The sequence below is a fragment of the Ipomoea triloba genome, chromosome 14, assembly GCF_003576645.1.
Source record: "Ipomoea triloba cultivar NCNSP0323 chromosome 14, ASM357664v1".
Classification (NCBI taxonomy): domain Eukaryota; kingdom Viridiplantae; phylum Streptophyta; class Magnoliopsida; order Solanales; family Convolvulaceae; genus Ipomoea; species Ipomoea triloba.
This window is the reverse complement of record NC_044929.1, coordinates 7,891,606-7,914,236: the sequence shown is the minus strand read 5'-3', so window position 1 is coordinate 7,914,236 and position 22,631 is coordinate 7,891,606. Positions and strand designations below refer to the sequence as shown.

Genomic DNA, 22,631 nt, shown 5'->3' with positions numbered 1-22,631 from the left:
ACAAAGAAAACAATACTACCTATTCCTTTGAAACACTACCCTCTTACCCATATAATACCCAAATAGATCCTTGCGATTATATCCCACCGGCCACCGATGAAATTGAAATTCTTAAAGCAAAAATTGATGAATTCACAAGGATGGCCAAGGAGGATACGGCCAAACTAAAAGCCGAAATCAAGAGCAAACTAAAGGACTATCTCGCTACCCTCCGGAAAGAAGGACTTCCACTAGAAGAAGTTGAAACGAAGATGTTGTTTATGATGGAGGAGCTCATGAAGATGAATGAGCCCCAAGCTAACTCCACCGTCATGGATGACAACCCCACTTTGGAATCCCATCCAAGGATTGTACAAGAGGTCGAAAACGAGCAAAATGCTAAGGGAGAGGAGAGTTTCGAAGGAGTGGAGGATTGTTACGCCCCGGTGCTTGAAAAAGTCCCAATTTTCGAATTGGAAAATCAAAGGGAGGTAGAGATGGAGAGTGAGGATGAGAACATCGAAATAGTATGGGAAGATGAAGAGCCAAAATATGGTAAAATTCCTAATCTTCTTCGTGATAATAGTCTTGAAAATCCTTGTGCTCTTTTTGAAAACACCCTTGTGGATGACTCCCTTCGCCTTAATACTTCCATCATATGTGATTATGATTGTTTTAAATTTCGGGAGGATGATTCCATGGAAAATTTTGATATGTCTATTAATGATTATAAAGATTCTCTTTTGTTTAAATATGAATATGATTGCTTTAACTTCTCGGAAGATGAATCCTTTGCTTTGGGTGAAAATGAGATGGTGAGGGAAGAGGATGATGCTTCATTCTATTCATGTAAGAGTGTGAGTGATTTTTCTAATCAAATAGAGTGGAGTGATGAAGAAACGGAGTGTGAGGAAGAAAGGGTAGGGAATAATAGGTCCTTCATGATCAATCTTATAGAAAAAGATGAGTGGAGAGAGTTGACCACACTCGAAATTGAGGAAGGGTGTGAGGAGATATGGTTTGAAAGAGACGAGAAAATCTTTAGGGGGAGAAGAGAGGAAAAAGAAAAGGGAATAGACACCATCCTAGAAGAGTTAAGGAGGGTGTTTAATGCTAAAATTTTTCCAATCATGCATGTTGTTATTCCTTTATCTTTGTGGGTATTCAAAGATGTTTCCCATCTTGGGAACTTCCTTGAAGCAAAAGTTCACGGGACGCTTGGTCCGGTCCCAAAATCTGTGTGCCTTGAAGGATAGGCCACTTTACGTCTGGCCCGGAGACGTAAAACCATGGCGCACTTGGGAGGCAGTCCCAATGTTATCTTACTTTTTCTAAAAGTTTTTCTTGTTTTCTGTAGTATGTCTTCTTCTTGTTTTATTTCAATAAAGTTTCTATAACCTTGGTTGAGCTAACAAGTACAGATTATACACACGAGAGTTATAAGTTGCCCGCAATCAATTGACAAACATCGTCACTAGCAAAGGAAGAAAGGGAAACCAAGGTAAGCTTTCGCACAGCACGCCTTCCACGCCACCACCACGCGTGTGGCTAGGCGTGGAAAACTTCCAGAGAGTTGCCACGCCGCTCACACGCGTGTGAGCAGGCGTGGGAATAAACCAGAGAGCTCCCACGCCTACCACCACGCGTGGTAGCGTGCGTGGACGGGCACCAGACTTTTCGCGGATTTTCGCGCGAAGTGGTTTAAAACCCTTTCCTTGCTTCATTTCTTCCCCACCACGAGCAAGAACTCTCCCAAGCTGAAAATATACACTTTCTAAGCATTTCTTTCCAAGTCTCTCAACTTATATCAAAGATCTTAAGTCATTTCCAAGGTAAGAACATACTCTTCTTTGCTATTTACTTGTTTAATAAAGAACTTGTTCTATTTTGAAGAATATCTCCATGGGTTTTTCTTGTATGACATTTTTCTTGAGATATATTGTTATGGGATGACTTGATAGACTTGTATTGAGCCTACATTGCTTCTATAAACTAGAAATTTCGTGTTTTAACATCTCTTTGTGACTAGATATTGAAATTGCTTGATTTGGGTATCCTCTTGTCATGATGAGATCCTTGTTGATATAGTAAGCATGGTGGGTAAAGTTTGCAACTTTCCTACTCTATAGGCACTACATTGCTATATTCTACTAGTTATGTGGTCCAATTTTAACTTTCATGATGCTTCTATTTTTCAACCTTGAGCTAGTCTAAAGGTAGAAGATGAAGTTGACCATATGTTGACCTTTTGACTATGAAATGAGTATGGAATAGAATGAGCTAGTTCTTGCATGTATAGGATAGAATTACTGAAGGATATCAAAATGATGTTGCATGCAATGAATTTTTGTGATCTTTTCTTTAGATATGTGCAATATTGTTCATAATCAATATTTAAGATTGGCAAGTGTTTTTCCTTGTGTTGCTTTGATTACCCATGATATAGGGAAGATGTCTTCGCCATATGACCTTGCACAACAGATTGCTCAAAGGCTCCAAAGAGGGAAAGCCCCGGCAGAAGAAAACAGTGCAAGAGGCGCTAACACTCGCTATATTGAAGTACCCACCGGGACTCAAATTTTACTGATGACAGCAACCATGCTAGGGCGGTACAGGCAGTTGTTGAATCTCCCTATTGTGCAATGGAGATATGTAGACTTGACAGTATTGGAGGATTATGAGTGCAAATATGGACTGGAGAGGCTGATCGCAAAGCCATATTGGAACAATTTGTTAAGCTGGAGATAAGATACTTTTATCCCTCTAGTGCATGAGTTTATTGCAAGGTTGAAAGTTGACGGAGTGGCTGGAGATCTCTACAGCCATACCATTAAGTTTACACTCTTCAACCAAGACAATAACATATCGGCCAACCGTTTGGGTGTTCTCCTTAGATTCTACAATGAGGAAGACCAGTCGAAGAACTGGTACAGGAGATTAAGGCATGCCTTTGGAGACAGGGACATTCCGAGAAAATATTGGTCGATAATCGCAAGACAAGGAGTCGAATGGGAAGGGTCGAGGGTAAGAGTCTCCCAGATCGTAAGAGAGGACTTAAAGGTTTTATGGAAGGTTATTGCTCATTCATGGGAAGGGAGGCCTGAGACATATGACCGAGTATCAAAGGCGGAACTGTTCATGCTATGGAGTATGGACACCGGGAACTCAGTGAATATGAGTTCGATTTGTAGGAACTTGCTTGTTGCACAACAGCAAGAGTCAGCCAGGGCAATCTTTATAGGCCCCTTGGTGACGAGGCTATGCGTCTCTCTAGGTCATCAAATGAAAATGCATTGGTTTGAACATCGGCTTCCAGGAGCGCACATATATAGTTCCTTTATCTCCCGAAGACGTCGCAAAACTTCACTTGAGACAACTAGCGCGAACGAGGGTAGATGAGGAGATGGCGGAAGATCATGCTAACACGCCCATGACATCCCCAGGATTCACTACTTCTCCGATGTCATTCAATTCCCCGTCTCTCCTGGAAATGTATTCGCCGTTGGATTCTTCAATGTATTCTCCAGCACCAAGAGAGCCCGGACTTTCTGTACCTCCACCACAACCTGAAGAGCAAAACCCCAACTCCTCTAGCTTCAACATTCCGAGCTGGTTCACCCAGTCACTGATTGGAGATCCCTCCAAAATTTCCAATACCAATTGCACTTGGAGCAAATGCAAAAGCTGGATGAGATTTCGAGAGAGATCAAGGAAATCAAGAGAACATGAAGGGAGGAAGAAACTGAAGAAAAGAAAAGACAAATTTTGATGATGATAACTTGTGATCTGATAATTCTAAACAATTGATTGTGGACAATATCTTTACTTTTGTTTTTAGCTATATTTCTTTTTATGTTTTATCTTGCACGTTTCGTCTAGCCAAAGACGTTAAACGTGACGCTTATGGGAGGCAACCCACAAATAAGGAGAAGAAGGGACCACTCCACCAACCACCATGACAGACCAATCTTGAAAGGTACAATTTCAATTCCTAATTTATTACCTTTACTCTGACCGTGTTTGAAGTGCAAACATAGATTGCAAAATTTTGATAAGGATACAAATTGTAAGTATTTCTTTTATCCTGATTCAATGCCCTGTTTTGGTTTGCTTTATTTTCTAGAATCGCAAATGAAGAGCTGCATAAAATTGTTGTGTCGGATATAGTCTGTTTGTTAGAACTGTTTTAGTCCAATTCACACTTTTAAGTGTGGAAAAGGAGCGTGTATAGAACCCTTAAACATATATCTTTTTTTTTTCCTCCGTTCCTTATAGAAACATCGAGGACGATGTTTATTTTTAAGTGTGGAAAGGTTGTATACTTCTTGAAACAGTTGATTGATTAAGTGATAAGGTATAGGAACCTAGAGGGTGTGTTATTGCCAATACTATCTAGGAGGGCTCCTAACCTTGTGCCAAGGATTGAATGTCTTAAATATGCTTTGGAAGCTTCACTTTACACCAATTTGCACTTTCCGACCCAAATTGAAAATTTTTGATGAGTGCTTGCATGCTTTCACCTTGTATTTTGTTTGGACCCCAGTCAAGGATCTCTCGAAGTGGGAGTGTGAATCCTTTGAGTTTTAGAAAGATAAGAATAGCGAAGCCTGGAAACTGAATTAATCTTAGCAGGACATGGGGCAAAAGGAGAGCCTAAGTGAGCTTTGAGTGAAAACAATCCCTAATCCCTAGAAAATGCATGAGGGGTTGATATGGTGAAACGTGAATAAAGGCTTAAGGCCATTCCTTGAGATAAAAGTGAGGTGAGCCATCTTGTCTGGATAAGGGGTAACCATTACACTGTCTTCGAAAAAGCATGGATCTCCATGTGAAGTCGGTTACCCCGAATAGATCTTGAAAGATGAGAAAATAGAGAGGAGGTGAGCCACTTCGCTAGGATTCAGGCACCCATTGCACTGTCTTCGAAAAAGCATGGATCTCCATGTGAAGTCGGGTAGCCTGATGACGTTATCCTAGGAAGCGAGAAAATAAAGTGATCGCCCAAGCCATGGCGATGAGTGGTCCATGTCCCTGCCCTCACTTATATAATGTAAAGAGGCTTTGGCGTTAGGATGGAAATTGGCTGAAGGGTGAGCATCGGTCCCACTAGTCGGATCGGCTTGAGGCCCCTAGAAAATACAAGGTGAAAACTCCTTTGTAACTTGCATGTTTGAAAGGTGTAAACAAAAATCTTCTCATAAATTATCCATCTCTCGAGACCTTGACTTCCTTAGCATATTTTTCACATTTGGTTGGCACGAGTTTAGCAGTCTTGGTAGATAGTGTAGGGGATTTCACCCGCTCAACTCCGAACACCTACACATCACTTGATCGATTAACCGTGAGAGAAAGAACTATCATGGGTGCTTATATGATTAGTGTTTAGGAAAGTATGCTTGCTTGAGGACAAGCAAGGTTTAAGTGTGGAAACTTTGATAAGCACCAAGGATAGCACTTATAAGGGGTCTTTATTAGATTAAAATCGCATCGTTTTAGCATCTGATTACAACAATTGCATGCATTTTAGCTCAAATGCGATTAAAATCTTCTAACAACATTTCTAGAAAGAGTTTTGAAGTATTTCACAGGTTGGAGAGGGATTTGAAGCTAAAATAGAGCAAAAGACAAACAAGCAGAAATGCAGTAGCGTCCCACGCAGCCTCACACGCGTGTGGCTGAGCGTGGAGTTATTCTAGAGAGCCACCACGCCACTCACACGCGTGTGAGCAAGCGTGGTCGGGCCAAGGGCAATTTTGGGAATTTGTCCCCTTTTTGTCACCTATATAAATCCCTTTTGCCCTAAACCCAAAGAAGAAGAGACTAGATCAGAAAATTGATAGAATAGGGTAGAATAGATTTAGAGGGTTTTATCCTCTCTTGGGAGAAAATTCCTTTCTTTCATAAGTTTTAGAATAGATCAAGGGGTAAGAGAGAAGATTGGATTTTCAAGATCAAGGTTGTAAAGATCCCCTTCTCAAAAGGTTGGTAACCATTCTCTTCATTTTCTAATTCAATACTTGTTTCTTTGAATTTTCCTTTCTCTTTCTTGTTTCTCTAGTATGATAGAGTAGATTAGATAGGGGATTGGTGGCCCCATGGTAGATCTATGTGGATGTTTAATATTATTGCTTTGATTTGTGAATTGCTTGTTTGTTGGATGTTGAACTTGTGTGGATGATGTTCTTCAAGCTTTGTGCCTTTTGTGGCCACATTAGGTAGCAAACCCAAAGGAAGTGAGTGTGTGCGCGATAGCGGCCACTCACGAGTCTAACTCACCCACATCTCCGCTCTTAGTCCGAAAGGACAAGATCCGAGAGGAGTGGTAGACAAAGTGTTCGATGAAATGCCCCAACCGAATGAGGATGTGGGAGGCCAAAGTGTGATGTGCCACGAACTCCCTAGTTTATTCTGCAACTTGCACTCGCAAAACCATCCAAAGATAAACCACATGGAAAAGCCTAAAGCCCCAATCTCCACTTTACTTTTATTTATTTCACACAACCTTTATCAACCTTTCCCTCTTACAAATGAATCCAACCCTTAGCACTCCGGTAACTCTTTCTCTTCAACCTCTTAGATGCCAACACACCAATTCGATTCCCATTTGTCATCCTTGAGAGACACGACACTCGGGGAGTTTAACTCTTCGTTTTACCACTTCCACCTTCACGTACCATCACCACTAAACTCGCAACATCAAGGGCCTTCACTCTTTGTTAGTTGGAGGTGTAATATCCCTCCAAATCCTATCTCTTCCACAGCCATTTTCTGTTCATCAGTCAGCTGTTGCACAAACTCAGCCACAATCTTCGGGCTCATCCTTGTATTCCACGTTTTTTGTTGTTTCTCTACATTTTCATGCTCATTTGTTCATGGATTTTTTCTTGTAGATTTTCTCTTTGTTGCTCTTTCAGCCCGACTGCCTTCCCCTTGTTCCACTGCTTTCCTCTTTCCTGTTTTTTTTTTTCAGCGGCAGATGGCCTGTCATTTCGTTGTTTTGTTCTTACTTTGGCTTGTATAGACGAGTCCGAACTTTCTGCCTCTGCTGCTTGAGAGCTAAGAATAGCTCTTGTCTTCCTTGCCTCTTTGTTTACACGGCTAGGATTTGTTTTCTCCATTTCTGCCAATTCTACCAATGAATAGTTTAGAAATAAAATGCAACCTCAAGTATAACAAGGTTAACAAAAATTTTATATTTGATGAAAATATAATCTGTTAGTAGAGGGGGGATGGGGAATGCCAAATAAATCCAGCTACGCTCTACTAAAAGAATATCATTTCCATCAAAACTCTAACTGTATGTATGTATCCAAATACATAAATATATATTAACAAATACAAAGATATATGTAGTAAAAACAGAACACCACAAGGCTATAGATTCACACATTGAAAACTATATATTCACATAACCTATACTACATATTCACAATCTGTCACAATCTGGAAACACCACAGGACTATATGTTTATTAATTATATCAACACTGTTATGCATTCACACATTCAAAACTCTATATTCACAGTTCCTATACTCTATATTCACAGTTAGAAAACAACACATTCACACATTTCAGTGATATTTGTTTAGTAATATAATTACTATCTGTTCTACATTCATACATTCATAACACTACATTCACAGACCATATACTCTGTATTCACATTTTGAAAACTCTAGATTCACACATTTAAGGGGCAATATGTTTAGTACTTATATCAACACTGTTATGCATTCACACACTCAAAACACTACATTCACAGAACCAGTACTCTATATTCACAGTTTGAACACTCCATATTCACACATTTCAGGGGCAATTTGTTTAGTAACTATATTTATCAATGTTATGCATTTAGACATTCAAAACTCTATTTTCACACTTCATATACTCCATATTCACAGTTTGAAAACCTCACATTCACAGAGATTAAACTCTAGGTCACAAAATTATAATCTCATTTTTGAAATATTAACATTGTATGTTACATACAACAGAAATCTATTCCACAGAAACTTGTTAAACTAATTAGAATCACAAAATATTGAATAAAACGTGAAATTTTTGAACTAAAATCCCATAATATAAAAATGCGAAGAAATACCTGTTTTCAAAATGCTTCAATGATACGATGAAGACTGCTGATGAGTGTTGTTGCAAAAACTTCCGGCGAACGAGTGCGCGAGTGATAATGGCGGAAAACGGCGAAATGCTCTTGCGGAGGAAGGGAGAGTGTAACTTGCGGAGGAATCGTCGTTGAAATGGTGAAGAAGCGCAGAATGGTATATGGTTTATATATTTAAAAAAATCTGATTGGCTGGGGATAACGGTGCCACTAACAGCACCGTTATCCCCAGCAACTAAACGGCGTCGTTTAAGAACCCAAGTGCACCTTGGTGCACCTGGGTCCACGGCATAACAATTGTTCTTGTACAATGCGGGTTTTGAACAATAATTTATTTAATTTTAATGGCAACCGTTTGGTTATTCAATTCAATTTACAATTATTTTTTTTACTATAAAGCATGTATATGTGTATTGTTATAAAACATGTATATATATCTTGTGTTATGAAATTTTATACCTTACAAATATGAATTTTGTAACTGAAACAACATAATAGTTATTTAACATACAATATATATATTTATACTTGTTTTATACGCGCATTGCGCGAATGGTTAATGCCCAATGTTTATATTTAAATAAATATTTAAAAGTATATCAATGCAAGATTATATAGGAGAAGTTTATACATGGGTAATTGAATGTCGAATTTTTTTATTTAAATATCTAACTCAAAGTATATGAATCCAAGATAATATAGAAAATTCATTATAATTATTACTAAAATAAATGTTTGCAACCTTGTAAAATCGATAGTCTAAATATTTGGTCTAAAAATGATAGTCTAAATAAATACTACTTTTAATTTGAATTTTTTTTAAGTGTTCTTAATTCTCTTTTGAGTAACATTGTCATTGTCTTCATCTTTACTATTTGTTCTCTTCCTTTTTGTTGGTAGTGTGTTATTTGCAATTCGGTTATTGTTGGTAACATAGATGACAACGTCATGCAATGAGATTATGATATAGGAGCTATGGACTTTCCTTTAGGTGTTCTACTTGGGGTTCATTTGATTCAACCATTATTATTGAATGAGTTATTGTGGATAAAGAAATCCCTAGTTTAAGAAAAAAGATTAAATAAATTAATAAAAATTTAAAAATTTAAAATATTATGTATTCCAAAGATATTAAAAGGTAGTTTCTCGCTTCAATTTGCTGGGTAATGGGTTATTTGAATACTTTCACTGTCAACAAATCCCCAAGTAGTTAATATGATTGGTTTCAAACTATTCTTTTTTATTTTTTCATCGTATTAAAGAAATAAATATGTATCATTTTTTGGTGTAACTACTAATTTATTTAATTCAATAAGAGTAAAATAGATCAGAGTGATTCCGCTTCAATTTGTTGGGTTATTTGAGTACTCTCTTTGTCAACCAATCCCCAAGTAGTTAATATAATTAGTTTCAAATTATTTTTTAAAAAAAAAATTCATAGTATTAATAAAATACTTGGTAAATAAATATATAACATTATTTTGTACTATAACTTTGATATTTAATTACAAGATATTGTAAAAATAAGATAATGGACAATGTAATGAATATCAATGGATAAATTTGAATGTAAAAAATATTTGCCTGAGAGAAAATAAAGACAATATAACTAATGAAATTATTTCTCTTATTTAATTTAATTTTTTGATAGTGAATAATTTTTTCAAATAAAAGTATTGTAGACACATAATTCTAAATTAAAGAAATACATATGTATCATTTTTTGTTGTAGCTACTAATTTATTTAATTTAATAAGAGTAAAATAGAGTGAGAAACTTAATTATGTCAAATTTGATTGAGATGATGTTTGAACCTAAGACCTTTCTTATAAAAATTAATGGGTAAGTTAAAAGTTAACGGAATATTAACGGAGAAGAGAATATTTAAAGGAAAACTTAACGGATAATCACTAAAGTAAGGTTAAATTAGGTAATCTCTATTAATAATATTAATCCGAATTATATATCTTAACCATCTATTTGATTAAATAATTTATCTGAATCATCCATTTGATTAAATAATTTGACCGCCATTTTTTCTACCCATTTTAGGTCTAACTCTCTATGACTCTTATTAGTATAGTAGATATTTGCCAAAGACATTGTGGTCAAACGACATAGCTGTGGCGCTCCCAAGTGAGAGGTCATAGGTTTGATCCCTAGTGGGAGCGTTGGCTCTTTATGCTGTAAGTTGCTACATTATAACATAGTCAATAGTCTTAAAAGAAAAACATACAATATATTATGTGTTTTGTGTTGTAAAATTATGTACCTATGAACATAAATTTTGTCTTAAATATATAAACACACAACACAAGAAATGGAAAAACATGTAAAACTCGTTAAAATCTAAAGGTCAACACAACACTTCAATCTAGGATCCACAATGCTATAGTGAATATATTGTCGTCTTGAATGCTAGCAACATTTTATCTACACAACCTTGATCAAGAGACATCATGCCCATTAAAATGCATATCAATATAAGGTAGTTTATTAAAGATAGTACATGCCAAAATTATAATCACATCGCTTAAAAGCTACCGAGTATTTATTTAAAAAGGGAAAAAGGGTCAAATACACTCTTAAACTTTACAAAAAAAGTTAATTAAGCACATAAACTTTTAAAATGGTTAATTAAACACTTAACATGTCAAACTAAGGCAATGAAACTCAATAACCGCTAAATGGCGTTTTATATCATTTAAATTCCGACTACAGAATCCGACGACCGACAACATAATTCGGCGACCGAAGAAAGCGACCAGAAACGCCACCTTGAATAGGATTTAATTGACGCTTTCAAAATTTTAAGTGTCTAATTGACTTTTGATGTAAAGTTTAGGGACTTATTTAAACCTTTTCCCTTTTAAAGAAAAAAAAAACATACCGCCTTAAAAACACTTTAATTTTAACAAAATCAAATAATTTTTTACATTGCTTAAATATTTACAAAGACTAATTAAGAAATTTTACACAAATAAAATTAAAATTAAAAAATTTTAACCTTTAAGGGCCATTTGGTTCGGGTAATCTGAGATTACCTAGGTAATCTGAGTCTAGTAATGCTATATTACCTTGTTTGTTTCAAGTTATGAGATTACTTGGTAATGTTATATTACCTCAAAGCTGATGTGGCGGTAATGTTTCAAGGTAATGTGATTACCCCCGTTTTTTTAGGTAATCTAAGATTACCTTGGATTATTACAACTTTGCCCTTGTTAACTAATCCTTATATATAATAATAATAATAATAATAATAATAATAATAATAACATATATAAAATAAATATATGTTTATATAATCAAATATACATGAGTGTATATTTATATATTTATTTTTTTAATATTAAGCATCAATACATTCATACATATAAATAAATAAAAATACACACAATAAAGGCACACAAATAAATATATATATATATATATATATATATATATAAAGAGACAAGTTTTTGGTAAATAAAAAAAATTTTGGTTTCCCGCCCACTGAAAACTACACTGTTTTGGGCATTTTCATGGGAATCCGAGAACATTAATATTATTGCGGCTGTGTTCTGTATTGAATCATTTGGTTACATTTTAAATTTGAACCTAAGTTATTTATGAATACAACTCTTTAGCTTTCCAATGATAGGTGTGACTCTTCGGATATTGATGCGCATTATAATTACATAACCCTAGGGCTACCAATATATATACAATAGAGATTATCAGATCGATATTTACAAGCAAAGCTACAAATCTAATTTCATAAACGCTATGGCTCCGATGTATGTCTTAGTTGAAGAGTTGCATAAGGACCATACTTCAGTTGCAATCAGATTGAGGGCCGTGCGCACCTACAATGTTTGGCACAGTAGAGGAGGAGATCAAATCAAGTCAAGAGAGTGTGTCTTCATGATGAAGCGGTAATCTGTTCTTTTTTTGATGTCTAAAACATTGTAAATTGTAAAAAATGCAGTAGAAACATTCCTATAATCTTTGTTTAATATACAGTATTTTGTTTTGTATTTATAGGGTTCCTACATTCACATGCATATTCCAGGAAAGAGTGTTTCTCCGAAGAATGATTTTGTGATTTTGTAGAGGGAAATGTGTACTGTATAAAAAATTTTCTGGTAGTTGCTCATTAGTATTGCTATAAGACATGTCATGGTCAGTACATGATGAAATTTTATTCTGAAACATTGGTCAAAGATTATAAAGGATGTGATTTTCCAAGGAATATGTATAGACTACAGCCATTTGAAATTCTGAACACACTAGATGCAAATATTTTGGTTGGTAAGTTAGAAAATAGTCAATTTGTTCATGCTTTTGGTTCAGTACTAAATACTACTGATCTAATACTACTTTTTTTTTCTAGATGTCATTGGCCGTGTAGTTGAAATATACTCTCCATTGGAGAAGATGATTAACGGGAGACCCTCTCAGTTGATAGATTTTCTGATTGAAGATTTGAAGTAAGGTTACACAAAACTGAAATGTTTTATTTTACAAATTGAAAATATGCATCAATTTAAAAAAAAAAATTCATGCAGGGGTAATCAAGTGAAATGCACTGTCTGGGATGACCATGTAGAGAAAGTGATGCCTTTTTTTAAAAGTGATCTTTTGGATCCAGTGGTTGTTCTAATTCAGATGGGTCGGATTAAGCTGGTCGAAAAATGTAAGTGAAATTTTACATAACAGTTACCTTGATAGTGCTTTTTTGAATGTCTTCCTCAGTTATGGTTGTTGTTTCTTTAAGAGCTTTGTGTTGCTGGAATATCTACCTCATGTTCCTGCCTGAGTATCTGCATCTGCAGTAGTGTAAACAGACTATAGTAAATCTGAGTATTTGTTTAAACTGATTTTAGTAGATAATAGTTTGTTCCTACTAATATAAAGCTCTTACCTAAGTTTCTTTGTGAATTTTCTGTTCCTGCAATCAAAGAACTCATTTCCAGTATTGTACTCATTTGTTCCTGCAATACATGAGTATTTGTTTTTTTTTTTTTGAAAAATACATGAGTATTTGTTAATCATTATGATTTTGTAATTTATATTTGTGTAGCTGGAGAAGTAAAAATTTGTAGTTCTTATGATGCTACAAATTTACTATTCAACCAAAACACTTTGGAGTTTGTGGAATTCAGAGATAGGTATGATGCATTTCTTTAACATATCAATGTTACATATCTCTAAAACCTGAGAACAGCAGATTCATATTTCTGTATTCAGTCTATGTATGCAGCAGCAAACACCTTTGAAGAGCATTACATCGAATTCTACTTTCAGTTATGGTACTACAAGTGGAGAGGACTTAAGCAGTACAAAAATGCAGATCACAACATTATCTGAGATCTTTTCTAAAAGAGAGGTATATTTCTTAATAATCCAGTGTAGTTATGTACTTATAAAACATATTTAATTAGAAATCTATTTTTTTTCATGGCAGACTAGTGAATTTTGGGTACCATGCAAGATTATAGGTATTGAGTCTGATCCCAATGATTGGTATTACGACTCTTGCCCTAAACAAAACTGTAATAAGAAGTTGGAATTCAACTCTGGAATGTATGATTGTGGGAAATGTGGTGGTCGGTTTATTAAAGGTAACCTAAGATATAAGCTTAAAATTCGTGTAGTTGATGTTAAAGGGACAGCTCCACTCCTTTTATGGGACCGTGAAGTTCTTGAGTTGTTGTGTTTAAAGGCAGATGAATTGAAGGCTATGCAGCCATCTGTGAGTTCCCTAATTTTGAACTTAAGTTAGATGCCTATATAATAGATTAGTAAAATGCCTTAACCACTAATAGTCTTTGTTTTTATGTCTTAGGTAATAACCAAGATTCCTAAAGACATCAGGAATTTAAAAGGGAGAGGTCTGTTTTTGAAGATTTCTGTGAGAAGTGATCAATTTGATAACCTAAATAGTGCAGTTCCAGTACTGCAAGTCAAACACCTTCCTAAAATGTTTGAAACCTACTGTCCTGGGCTAATCCAGCATAACGATGATGAATTTTCTTCCAAGCTACAACTAACACAGGATGACTCCGACTCAGATGAGGTATTTATATAGATTATTTCAATCAAACAGCCTTTTAAGTATCACTAGCACTATATGCTTATTTGTTATCTGTTCAGGGTTTTTTTTCAAATGATCCTATAGAAAGTCCAATTGGTGCTACTCCTGGAAAGTAGGATGTAGTTGTGAATGAAACCGAAGCAGTGAAGCGAAGCCTGCTGGATGAATTCTCAAGTACACAACCATCAAAGAAAAAGAAAGAGATTGTAGTGAAAATGGAGAATTTGAAAGAACCTACTGGTGAACATTGAATAGTTTGGACAATAGTTACTATGGCAGTGTTGATGTTGGATTAGTATGTGGTTGTTTTTTTGGACAATTTATTGTGGCCCTTGAATTTGTAACCCTAATAGTTTAGGGTTAACAATCTGTTTGTTGTTTTATTGCACTATGCTATTAGTTTTCTGATCCTGCCTAGAATTACTTGCCTTAATGAATGTGATTTTATCTAAGTAATCAGTAAGTATACTGCTTAGTGTTATTTTTTGTATAGATTTGTGATTTTTCAGGTACTTGATGATTAAAAAGTGCTCAGTTTCAAGTTCAAGGTTTGCGGTTATAATTGAAGGCAATTTTTGAACTCAAGTTGTAGCAGAAGGCAAACAATTGTAGCAGAAGGCAAACAATTGGAGCAGAAGTCAAAAAATTGCACTAGGCACATCTATAATCAATATTCAATAGGCAGCAATTGTACATAGGTATTCATAGGGCTATTTGAACTATGTAATTTAGGCAGCAATTGTACATAGATATTCACAGGGCTATTTCAACTATGTAATTGATGCAGCAACTACACATGAAATTCTTATACTTATGGATAGATTTACACTTTTGTTTTTTTACAGTTTTTATCATGTTTTGAAAATGTATTGCAGTAATTTTATAAGCATGAATAGAAAGTATGCTTATCTGGATAGCCACATTCTTCTCCTTGAAAGCATTACAGTTGAGGCCAGATTATGTTCCTTAATCCTCATAGATTGAGACTGTCAAAACATAAGAATAGAAAGTTAGTTTCAATTACACTAAAATACCTCCTTTATAGTCAAATGATTTGCATGATGGTGTCCTTAATTAAAGACAGAATTAGACTGTCAGTTTTAAATGAAAGTTTACATGTCAGGTGAGTTGTATGTTGTAAAGTAATTAAAGTAAATGAAAGACACAATTACATTAAGTATCAAGAATGTTTTTATACATGATTTGTATTATAGTATGTTAAATTAGAGACACAAATATAGACTACCTGTGTCAGATTGTATTGAAAGTAATTTTATTTAGACAAGTTAGTAAATAAAAAAAAAAGATGACTAAATAAAGTACTAAAAAGGTAGTCTTGATTCAACTTATACTTAAGCAATTGTGAGTTTTTTTTAATCCATAGTGAGTTAGCACAACTGTGACAATCATGTCGTAATGCAATATATTGGTCATACAGGCATTAAGATGTACATGTGATGTATTTGTAATCATTTTTACATTGGTATCAAGTCATATTCAATAAAAAATGAGTAATTAGTACACCAAAACTGTTGGATTTCCAATGAAAAAAGTAATAGCTATTGTCAATCATAATTGCTCTGAACCTTTACAATTTATAAAAGCCACTATGAGGAAACAATAACAACTTTCAGATAATACACTCTCCATACTCTACCTTAAAGACATGAAGAAATTGACAAGATCTACAGTTGTAGGAGCGAAAAGGAAAGGACATTCAGAGAATCATGTAACTCAATGTATATATCTCAGTTGTACATACAGTAATGTGATTTACAGTTGCAGTAGTTAAAAGATATCTCAGTAAATATGTTCTTTTTAGCTTAAAGAATACTTAACTTTTTCCATTATAGTTTGATGAGTTTCTTCACCTGCAAAAGATAACAAGTTCTCATTAAGGTTAGGGTTAAATATGAATGTAGTAAACAGATTTAGATTGAAGCTAAACATATCAAATGAAAGGTACTTATCTTTTTTCGGGCTATTTGTTTTCTTCCATTAATCTGCATATAGTATACAACCAAAAAACCAACGATTAAGTTCTCAGTGTGAATCTAATTTTAATACAAACCAACAATATCTTCCATTCCGAAACCCTAAATCGTTTCAAGGTGGTCAATAAGTAGAAAAACTCACTGGATTGCGTCCAATGTTTCAATGAATTAGTGAGATTTCCAAAAAATTAAAACAATAGTGAACTTTGAGAAATTAACTCACCCAAACTTGAGGTCGACTATAACAGACCCTAAATACACAGATTTTGTTCCTACAAATTTGATTTCTATATTTACAGTTTAGTTTGAGAGAGGGTCAGCAATGAATGAACAATTTTGATAAAATCATACTTGATTTCGACTATAACAAACCCTAAATACACAGAGTTGTTGCTACAAATTTGATTTCTAACAGAGTAACCTTACCCTTGCACTCCATCGTAGTTTGAATCCGCGACGATAGTAGCCATTTTCGTAGGACTGTGATTTTCCGAATCAAGGATTGTGTCGCCTCTAATCTTTGGAGTAGGAAAGTGTAGTTAGGTGAGAGCTTGAGGGTGTTAGGAAAGTGAATATTCCGGTCGGTGAGAGTTGAGATCAGAGAGCAGAGAGCCGAGAGCCGAAGGAGTATAGATCATAGTAGACGGATCTGGAATATGATCCAAAGATTGAGAGTAGGAAGGTGAGATTTGAGATCAGAGAGCAGCGAGCAAAGAGCATAGGGAAACTACAGTCTAGTAAAGGGTTCTGGAATACGATCCTAGCATATCCGTTTTTTTTTTGTTTTATATATATATATATATATATATATATATGTATGTATGTACATACGTACGTACGTACGTACGTATGTATGTATGTATAGGTATATATCTATATATATAGATGCTAAATTCAGATTATTTGTTGTGTAGTATTCTAAATTTTCTGGTTACTAAATTTTTATATTATATTAATTTTGTGGTTATTAATTTAGTATAGGTATAATTTGATTTTGTTAAAATTTTGCTATGTATTTTTGTCATGGTATATCTAAATCTAATTTGAATTTATATTTGTTATGCAGAAAATGAAAATTCGATACAAGATGAGAATGTCATTGGTCCAAAACATAATCGGTTATCTTCAATTCAAACTCCAAATCAATTATTTGGAGTTTTTCAATCATCCTTAGTTACGCCGTTGAGCGTATTAACTGAAGGTTAGTAGATTATTATCAAATTTTAAAATGTTATGTACCAATGTTAGTAAATTTTTAAATGTTTAATCTGACATAAAAGACTTTATTTTAGGACCATCAAGGTTGAGCAATATTTTGATTGACAAAAACAGGACACCGTTGCAGGATATCCCCGTGACGATTGACAAAAACAGGACACCGTTGCAGGATATCCCCGTGACACTTGACAAAAACAGGACACCGTTGCAGGATATCCCCGTGACACCTAATATGAATCAAAAACGAGGTATTACAAATAATAGTGTTTTTCGAATTGAATTTACTTTTGTCATATATAAAATTATATATGTACTTATACATACATAAATATATGTATATATACATACATACATATATATATATATATATGTATGTATGTATAGGTATATTTATATAGATGTTAAATTAATATTATTTGTTGTGTTGTATTCTAAATTTTGTGGTTACTAAATTGTTATATCAATTAAATCTTTAGTATGTTAGTTTTTGTTGAATTTAATAATTTGATTTTGTTAAAATTTTGCTATGTACTTTTGTCATGGTATATCTAAATCTAATTTGAATTTATATTTGTTATGTAGAAAATGAAAATTCGATACAAGATGAGAATGTCATTGGTCCAAAACATAATTGGTTATCTTCAATTCAAACTCCAAATCAATTATTTGGAGTTTTTCAATCATCCTTAGTTACCCCGTTGAGCGTATTAACTGAAGGTTAGTAGATTATAGTTACCCCGTTGAGCGTATTAACTGAAGGTTAGTAGATTATTATCAAATTTTTGAGCGTATTAACTGAAGGTTAGTAGATTATTATCAAATTTTAAAATGTTATGTACCAATGTTAGCAAATTTTTAAATGTTTTAATCTGACATAAAAGACTTTATTTTAGGACCATCAAGGTTGAGCAATATTTTGATTGACAAAAACAGGACACCGTTGCAGGATATCCCCGTGACACTTAATATGAATCAAGAACGAGGTATTACAAATAATAGTGTTTTTCAAATTTAACCCTAATTTTGTCATATATACAATTTTTTTACTTATTGTTTTTATTATTAAATATCTTAAAATTTGTTTTAAGAGTAAGTTTGTTACCTACATTCTTACAGAATATATGAAATTAGATTCCTCCTTCCAAAGTACAAGCAGTACTATAACCAATGCAATGAGGTCTTCTACAATGGAGTTTAGAATCTTAAACAATAACTTCAACGAAGCCATGGAGGAACAAGATTTAACAAATAATGAATCAATTGGTTAGTTCTTACTTCATTTTCATTACATTTGCAGTTTTGCCACTAATATATTATTCAAATAATTATTGAACATGCGTTGCTAAAAATTTAGTTTATATTTTTGTTGTAGTGACTTATGCCGATTTTGGGGATCCTTGTGATTCATGCCAACATTGTGGTGCCTTATTTTGGTACGAAGAGCGTGTAGGTGCACGGAACTCTAACGGATTTACTAAGCATTCATTATGTTGTACCAATGGTAAGATTAAATTACCACTTGAGAACAAACCTCCACAACAAATTTTGGATTTTTTTTTAAGGTCGGTGAGAAAGGAGACCACTTCTTGCAAATTATTCGCTCATATAACAATATGTTTTGTTTTACATCAATGGGTGGAAGAGTTGATAGAACAGTAAATCAAGGTGGTGGTCCACCTGTGTATCGTCTGAATGGCCAAAACTTTCACTTAATTGGAAGCTTGCAACCTGTGGATGGTGCTACACCAAAGTTTGCACAATTGTATATCCATGACACGGAAAATGAAGTTAACAACCGTCTTACATCAATAAGGTAATATTCACCCTTTTGTACTTATTAGTAAATATTATTTTTGTTAATTTAAATACTTTTTGTAATATATATCAATTTTTTTTTGAATTATATAGGAATGACATTGTTAGTTCATCAATAGAGATAGAGGTTGTTAATGATATAAAGGCAGCTTTAGACGAGCATAATGTTTTGGTTAAGTCGTTTCGAATGGCCAGAAGTGAGATTCAAAAAAATCCTAGAACTGAAATAAGGATGAGACTAATAGGAAAGAGGTCCAAAGATGCAAGGACATATAATCTACCTACAGTCTTCGAGGTTGCTGCATTGATAGTTGGCAATTTAGACCCGAACATGGGTATGCGAGACATTATAGTTGAGTGTAAGTCAGGATTGCTTAAGAGGATTAATGAGCTCAACCCTGCGTACTTACCATTGCAGTATCCTTTATTGTTTCCTTTTGGAGAAGATGGATATAGGGATGATATACAATTTTGTACAAATACTAACGAAGTGGGTGGTAGCAGGCAACGTATATCCCCAAGAGAGTATTTTGCTTTTAAAATACATGAAAGGCGAAGTCAACTTTCAACCTTATTGCATGCAAGGAGACTGTTACAACAATTTTTAGTTGATGGGTACACAATGGTGGAAGCAGGTCGTCTACTATTCATCCGTAACAATCAAAAGGCATTGTGTTGTGAAGTGTACAAAGGTTTGTCTGATGCATTGTTTAGAGGAGATATAGACCCTTCAACGCAAGGTAAGAGAGTTATTTTACCATCAAGTTTTACTGGTGGTGCAAGATATATGATACAAAATTATCAAGATGCTATGGCTATATGTCGTTGGATAGGGTATCCAAGCTTATCCATTACATTCACATGTAACCCAAAGTGGCCGGAAATTCAACGATATGTTCAACTAAGAGGTTTGAGAGCCGAGAATAGACCAGATATTGTTGCACGAATTTTCAAAATGAAGCTTGATTCATTAATTAAAGAATTCAAGGCTGGGCAATTATTTGGTCCGGTAAAAGCATGTAAGAAAAAAATACACTTAAGTTTTTTTTATGTTAAAAATTATTGTACTATCCTCTTAATTTACAATTATTTTTTTGTTATGACAGTGATCTACACAATTGAATTTCAGAAACGGGGATTACCTCATGATCATATACTTCTTTTTCTTGGTTTGAACACAAGTATTCCATGTCAAACTACAGTTGACTCAATAATCTCCGCTGAAATCCCGAGCAAAGAATTAGATCCTAAGTACCATCAAGCAGTCGAGGAGTTTATGTTACATGGTCCTTGTGGTGTTGCTAAAAAGACATCTCCACGCATGGTAAATGGACGATGTTCTAAACATTTTCCCAAAAAATTTGTGGAAAACTCAAATTTTGATGCAGATGGTTACCCAATATATAGAAGACGGGATGATGGGAAAACAATTACCAAGAATGGTATTCAGTTGGATAACAGATATGTGGTACCCTATAACAGATACTTGCTTTTGAGATACAAGGCATATATGAATGTGGAGTGGTGCAACCAATCTAGATCTATCAAATACTTATTCAAGTATGTGAACAAGGGAAATGATCGCGTCACTGCTGAATTTTATAAAACAACATCAAATGCAGATGGTGTACCATTAGTGGATGAGATCTACATGTACTATGATTGTAGATACGTTTCTGCATCTGAGGCTACTTGGCGCCTACTAAGTTTTGAGATTCAATGTAGAAATCCGCCAGTTGAGAGGCTTAGTTTCCATTTACCAGATAGCCAAACGGTCTTCTTTCAGGATGATGAAGATGTTGAGACAGTATTGAACAAAGAAACTTTGGGGCAAAGCATGTTCACACAATGGTTTGAGGCAAACAAAACTTTCCAAGAAGCTAAATTGCTAACCTATATTGAGATGCCTAATAAATTTGTGTGGAAGAAAAATATTCGTCAATGGCATCCACGTAAAAGAGGTTTTTCTATTGGCTGTATCTTTTATGTTCCACCGGGTACTGGGGAATTATATTATCTACGATATTTGTTGAACATAGTCAGGGGCCCAACAAGCTTTTCTGACATAAGGTCATATAATGGAGTACAGTACAATACTTTTAAGGAGGCATGTTATGCGCGGGGATTATTACAAGATGATACTGAATATATTGATGCAATATTGGAAGCTAGCCATTTTGCAACTCCCCACTCACTAAGAAAGTTGTTTGTTACTCTATTATTGTCAAATACAATGGCACGTCCTGAAATTGTATGGGAGAAGGTGTGGACACATCTGGCTGATGATGCTCAACATACCCGTAGGAGATTATTAAACTTGCAAGTTATTATTATGCAACTATTAAAGGTTTATGTACTAATTTTTTTGTATAATTTAATTTAATGGACTTATCTTTTGTTACAGATATATTTCTAACTGATGAAGAGAAAATGAATTTTGCGCTAATGGAAGCAAAAACTGATGGACAATTTTAATATATGTCCTCGCAAGTGCACGAATCAATTGTAGTAATAGTGCGCAAAATGCAAGGGTCGAACCCACAGGGAATTGTAACAATGCAATTGAATAACTTGCAAATAATTAACTTGAAAGCAATAAAATAAAGCCGAAACTAATAAAACAACGGAGAAATAAAATAATTAAAAACTAACAAAAACGAGGTAGCAGGTAATTAAGTAACTAGCAGGGAAAACAATAAAATAACAACAATTGAATAATCACGAAACCAAAGCAGGAGAAAAAGACTAGGAACATGAATCAATTACCATTACTTATCTTGCAGATTTTTTTTTTGAAAAAAAAAAAAAAAAAAGGTTCGTTCTTTCATTAATATGATAACTTCGTATGGCGTCCAAAGGAAATCACGTGCTTTAACCAAAATAAGACAATCAAATTATTTATTATTTTTATCCTACAGAGCTTGGAATTAATAGGCATGGTGTTTACTCAATTAATTCCCTCAAAAGATTAACCTATGCTAAAATTGGCCAGACTCCAACACAATTAATCTCAGTGTAAAAACATAGGATAAAACTTAATGTGATTGGCAAATTTAAAACTCAAACTACTACAAAATGCTCATGGTATATTCATCACGTTCCTAGAATAAAGAAATTAACAACTCATTTTAATCCATAGTAGATGGCAAATAAAATTAGAGTTTTATAGCTTCAGAACCTGGGAAAAGCAATTGTCTACTCTACTAGCTAAGCATGCATCACACTTAAAATAATACTTAAAGCTTTTGATTTGTAATTATCATCACCCTTAACCATTGCAACACAATTTACACAACGAATTGAATTGTCAATCACGATTACAGAGACGAATTTCAAAAGACTAAGGGGATTAAAAAGAACCAGAATATTCTGCAATGCTGGAGGTAATTCGCTGAAGCCAGAGATTAATCTACCGCCACCGAT

General features: G+C 34.3%; 2 protein-coding genes across 2 annotated transcripts; both read left to right on the top strand.

Annotated features, from left to right (window-relative positions):
* Positions 1-263: 263 nt before the first annotated feature.
* Positions 264-14,009, top strand: LOC116003887 (replication protein A 70 kDa DNA-binding subunit-like). The gene is made up of 9 exons (XM_031243828.1): positions 264-425; positions 12,129-12,185; positions 12,272-12,395; positions 12,478-12,574; positions 12,653-12,780; positions 13,168-13,255; positions 13,335-13,473; positions 13,552-13,839; positions 13,962-14,009. The coding sequence occupies exons 1-9, from the start codon at positions 264-266 to the stop codon at positions 14,007-14,009; spliced, it is 1,131 nt and encodes a 376-aa protein (XP_031099688.1).
* Positions 14,010-19,024: 5,015 nt separating this feature from the next.
* Positions 19,025-21,683, top strand: LOC116003886. Its single transcript, XM_031243826.1, has 5 exons — positions 19,025-19,206; positions 19,302-19,948; positions 20,042-20,227; positions 20,315-21,508; positions 21,613-21,683. The coding sequence occupies exons 1-5, from the start codon at positions 19,025-19,027 to the stop codon at positions 21,681-21,683; spliced, it is 2,280 nt and encodes a 759-aa protein (XP_031099686.1).
* Positions 21,684-22,631: the final 948 nt, after the last annotated feature.

Bases quoted from the DNA above. Each gene is read 5' to 3' on its own strand.
- LOC116003886 (XM_031243826.1), top strand. From the start codon at position 19,025: ATGGGTGGAAGAGTTGATAGAACAGTAAATCAAGGTGGTGGTCCACCT. The intron at 19,949-20,041 runs GTAAGAGAGTTA...GTCGTTGGATAG, and splicing joins TATAGACCCTTCAACGCAAG to GGTATCCAAGCTTATCCATT. The intron at 20,228-20,314 runs GTAAGAAAAAAA...TTGTTATGACAG, and splicing joins ATTTGGTCCGGTAAAAGCAT to TGATCTACACAATTGAATTT.
- LOC116003887 (XM_031243828.1), top strand. From the start codon at position 264: ATGGAGGAGCTCATGAAGATGAATGAGCCCCAAGCTAACTCCACCGTC. The intron at 12,186-12,271 runs GTGATTTTGTAG...TGTCATGGTCAG, and splicing joins TTTCTCCGAAGAATGATTTT to TACATGATGAAATTTTATTC. The intron at 12,781-13,167 runs GTAAGTGAAATT...ATATTTGTGTAG, and splicing joins GATTAAGCTGGTCGAAAAAT to CTGGAGAAGTAAAAATTTGT.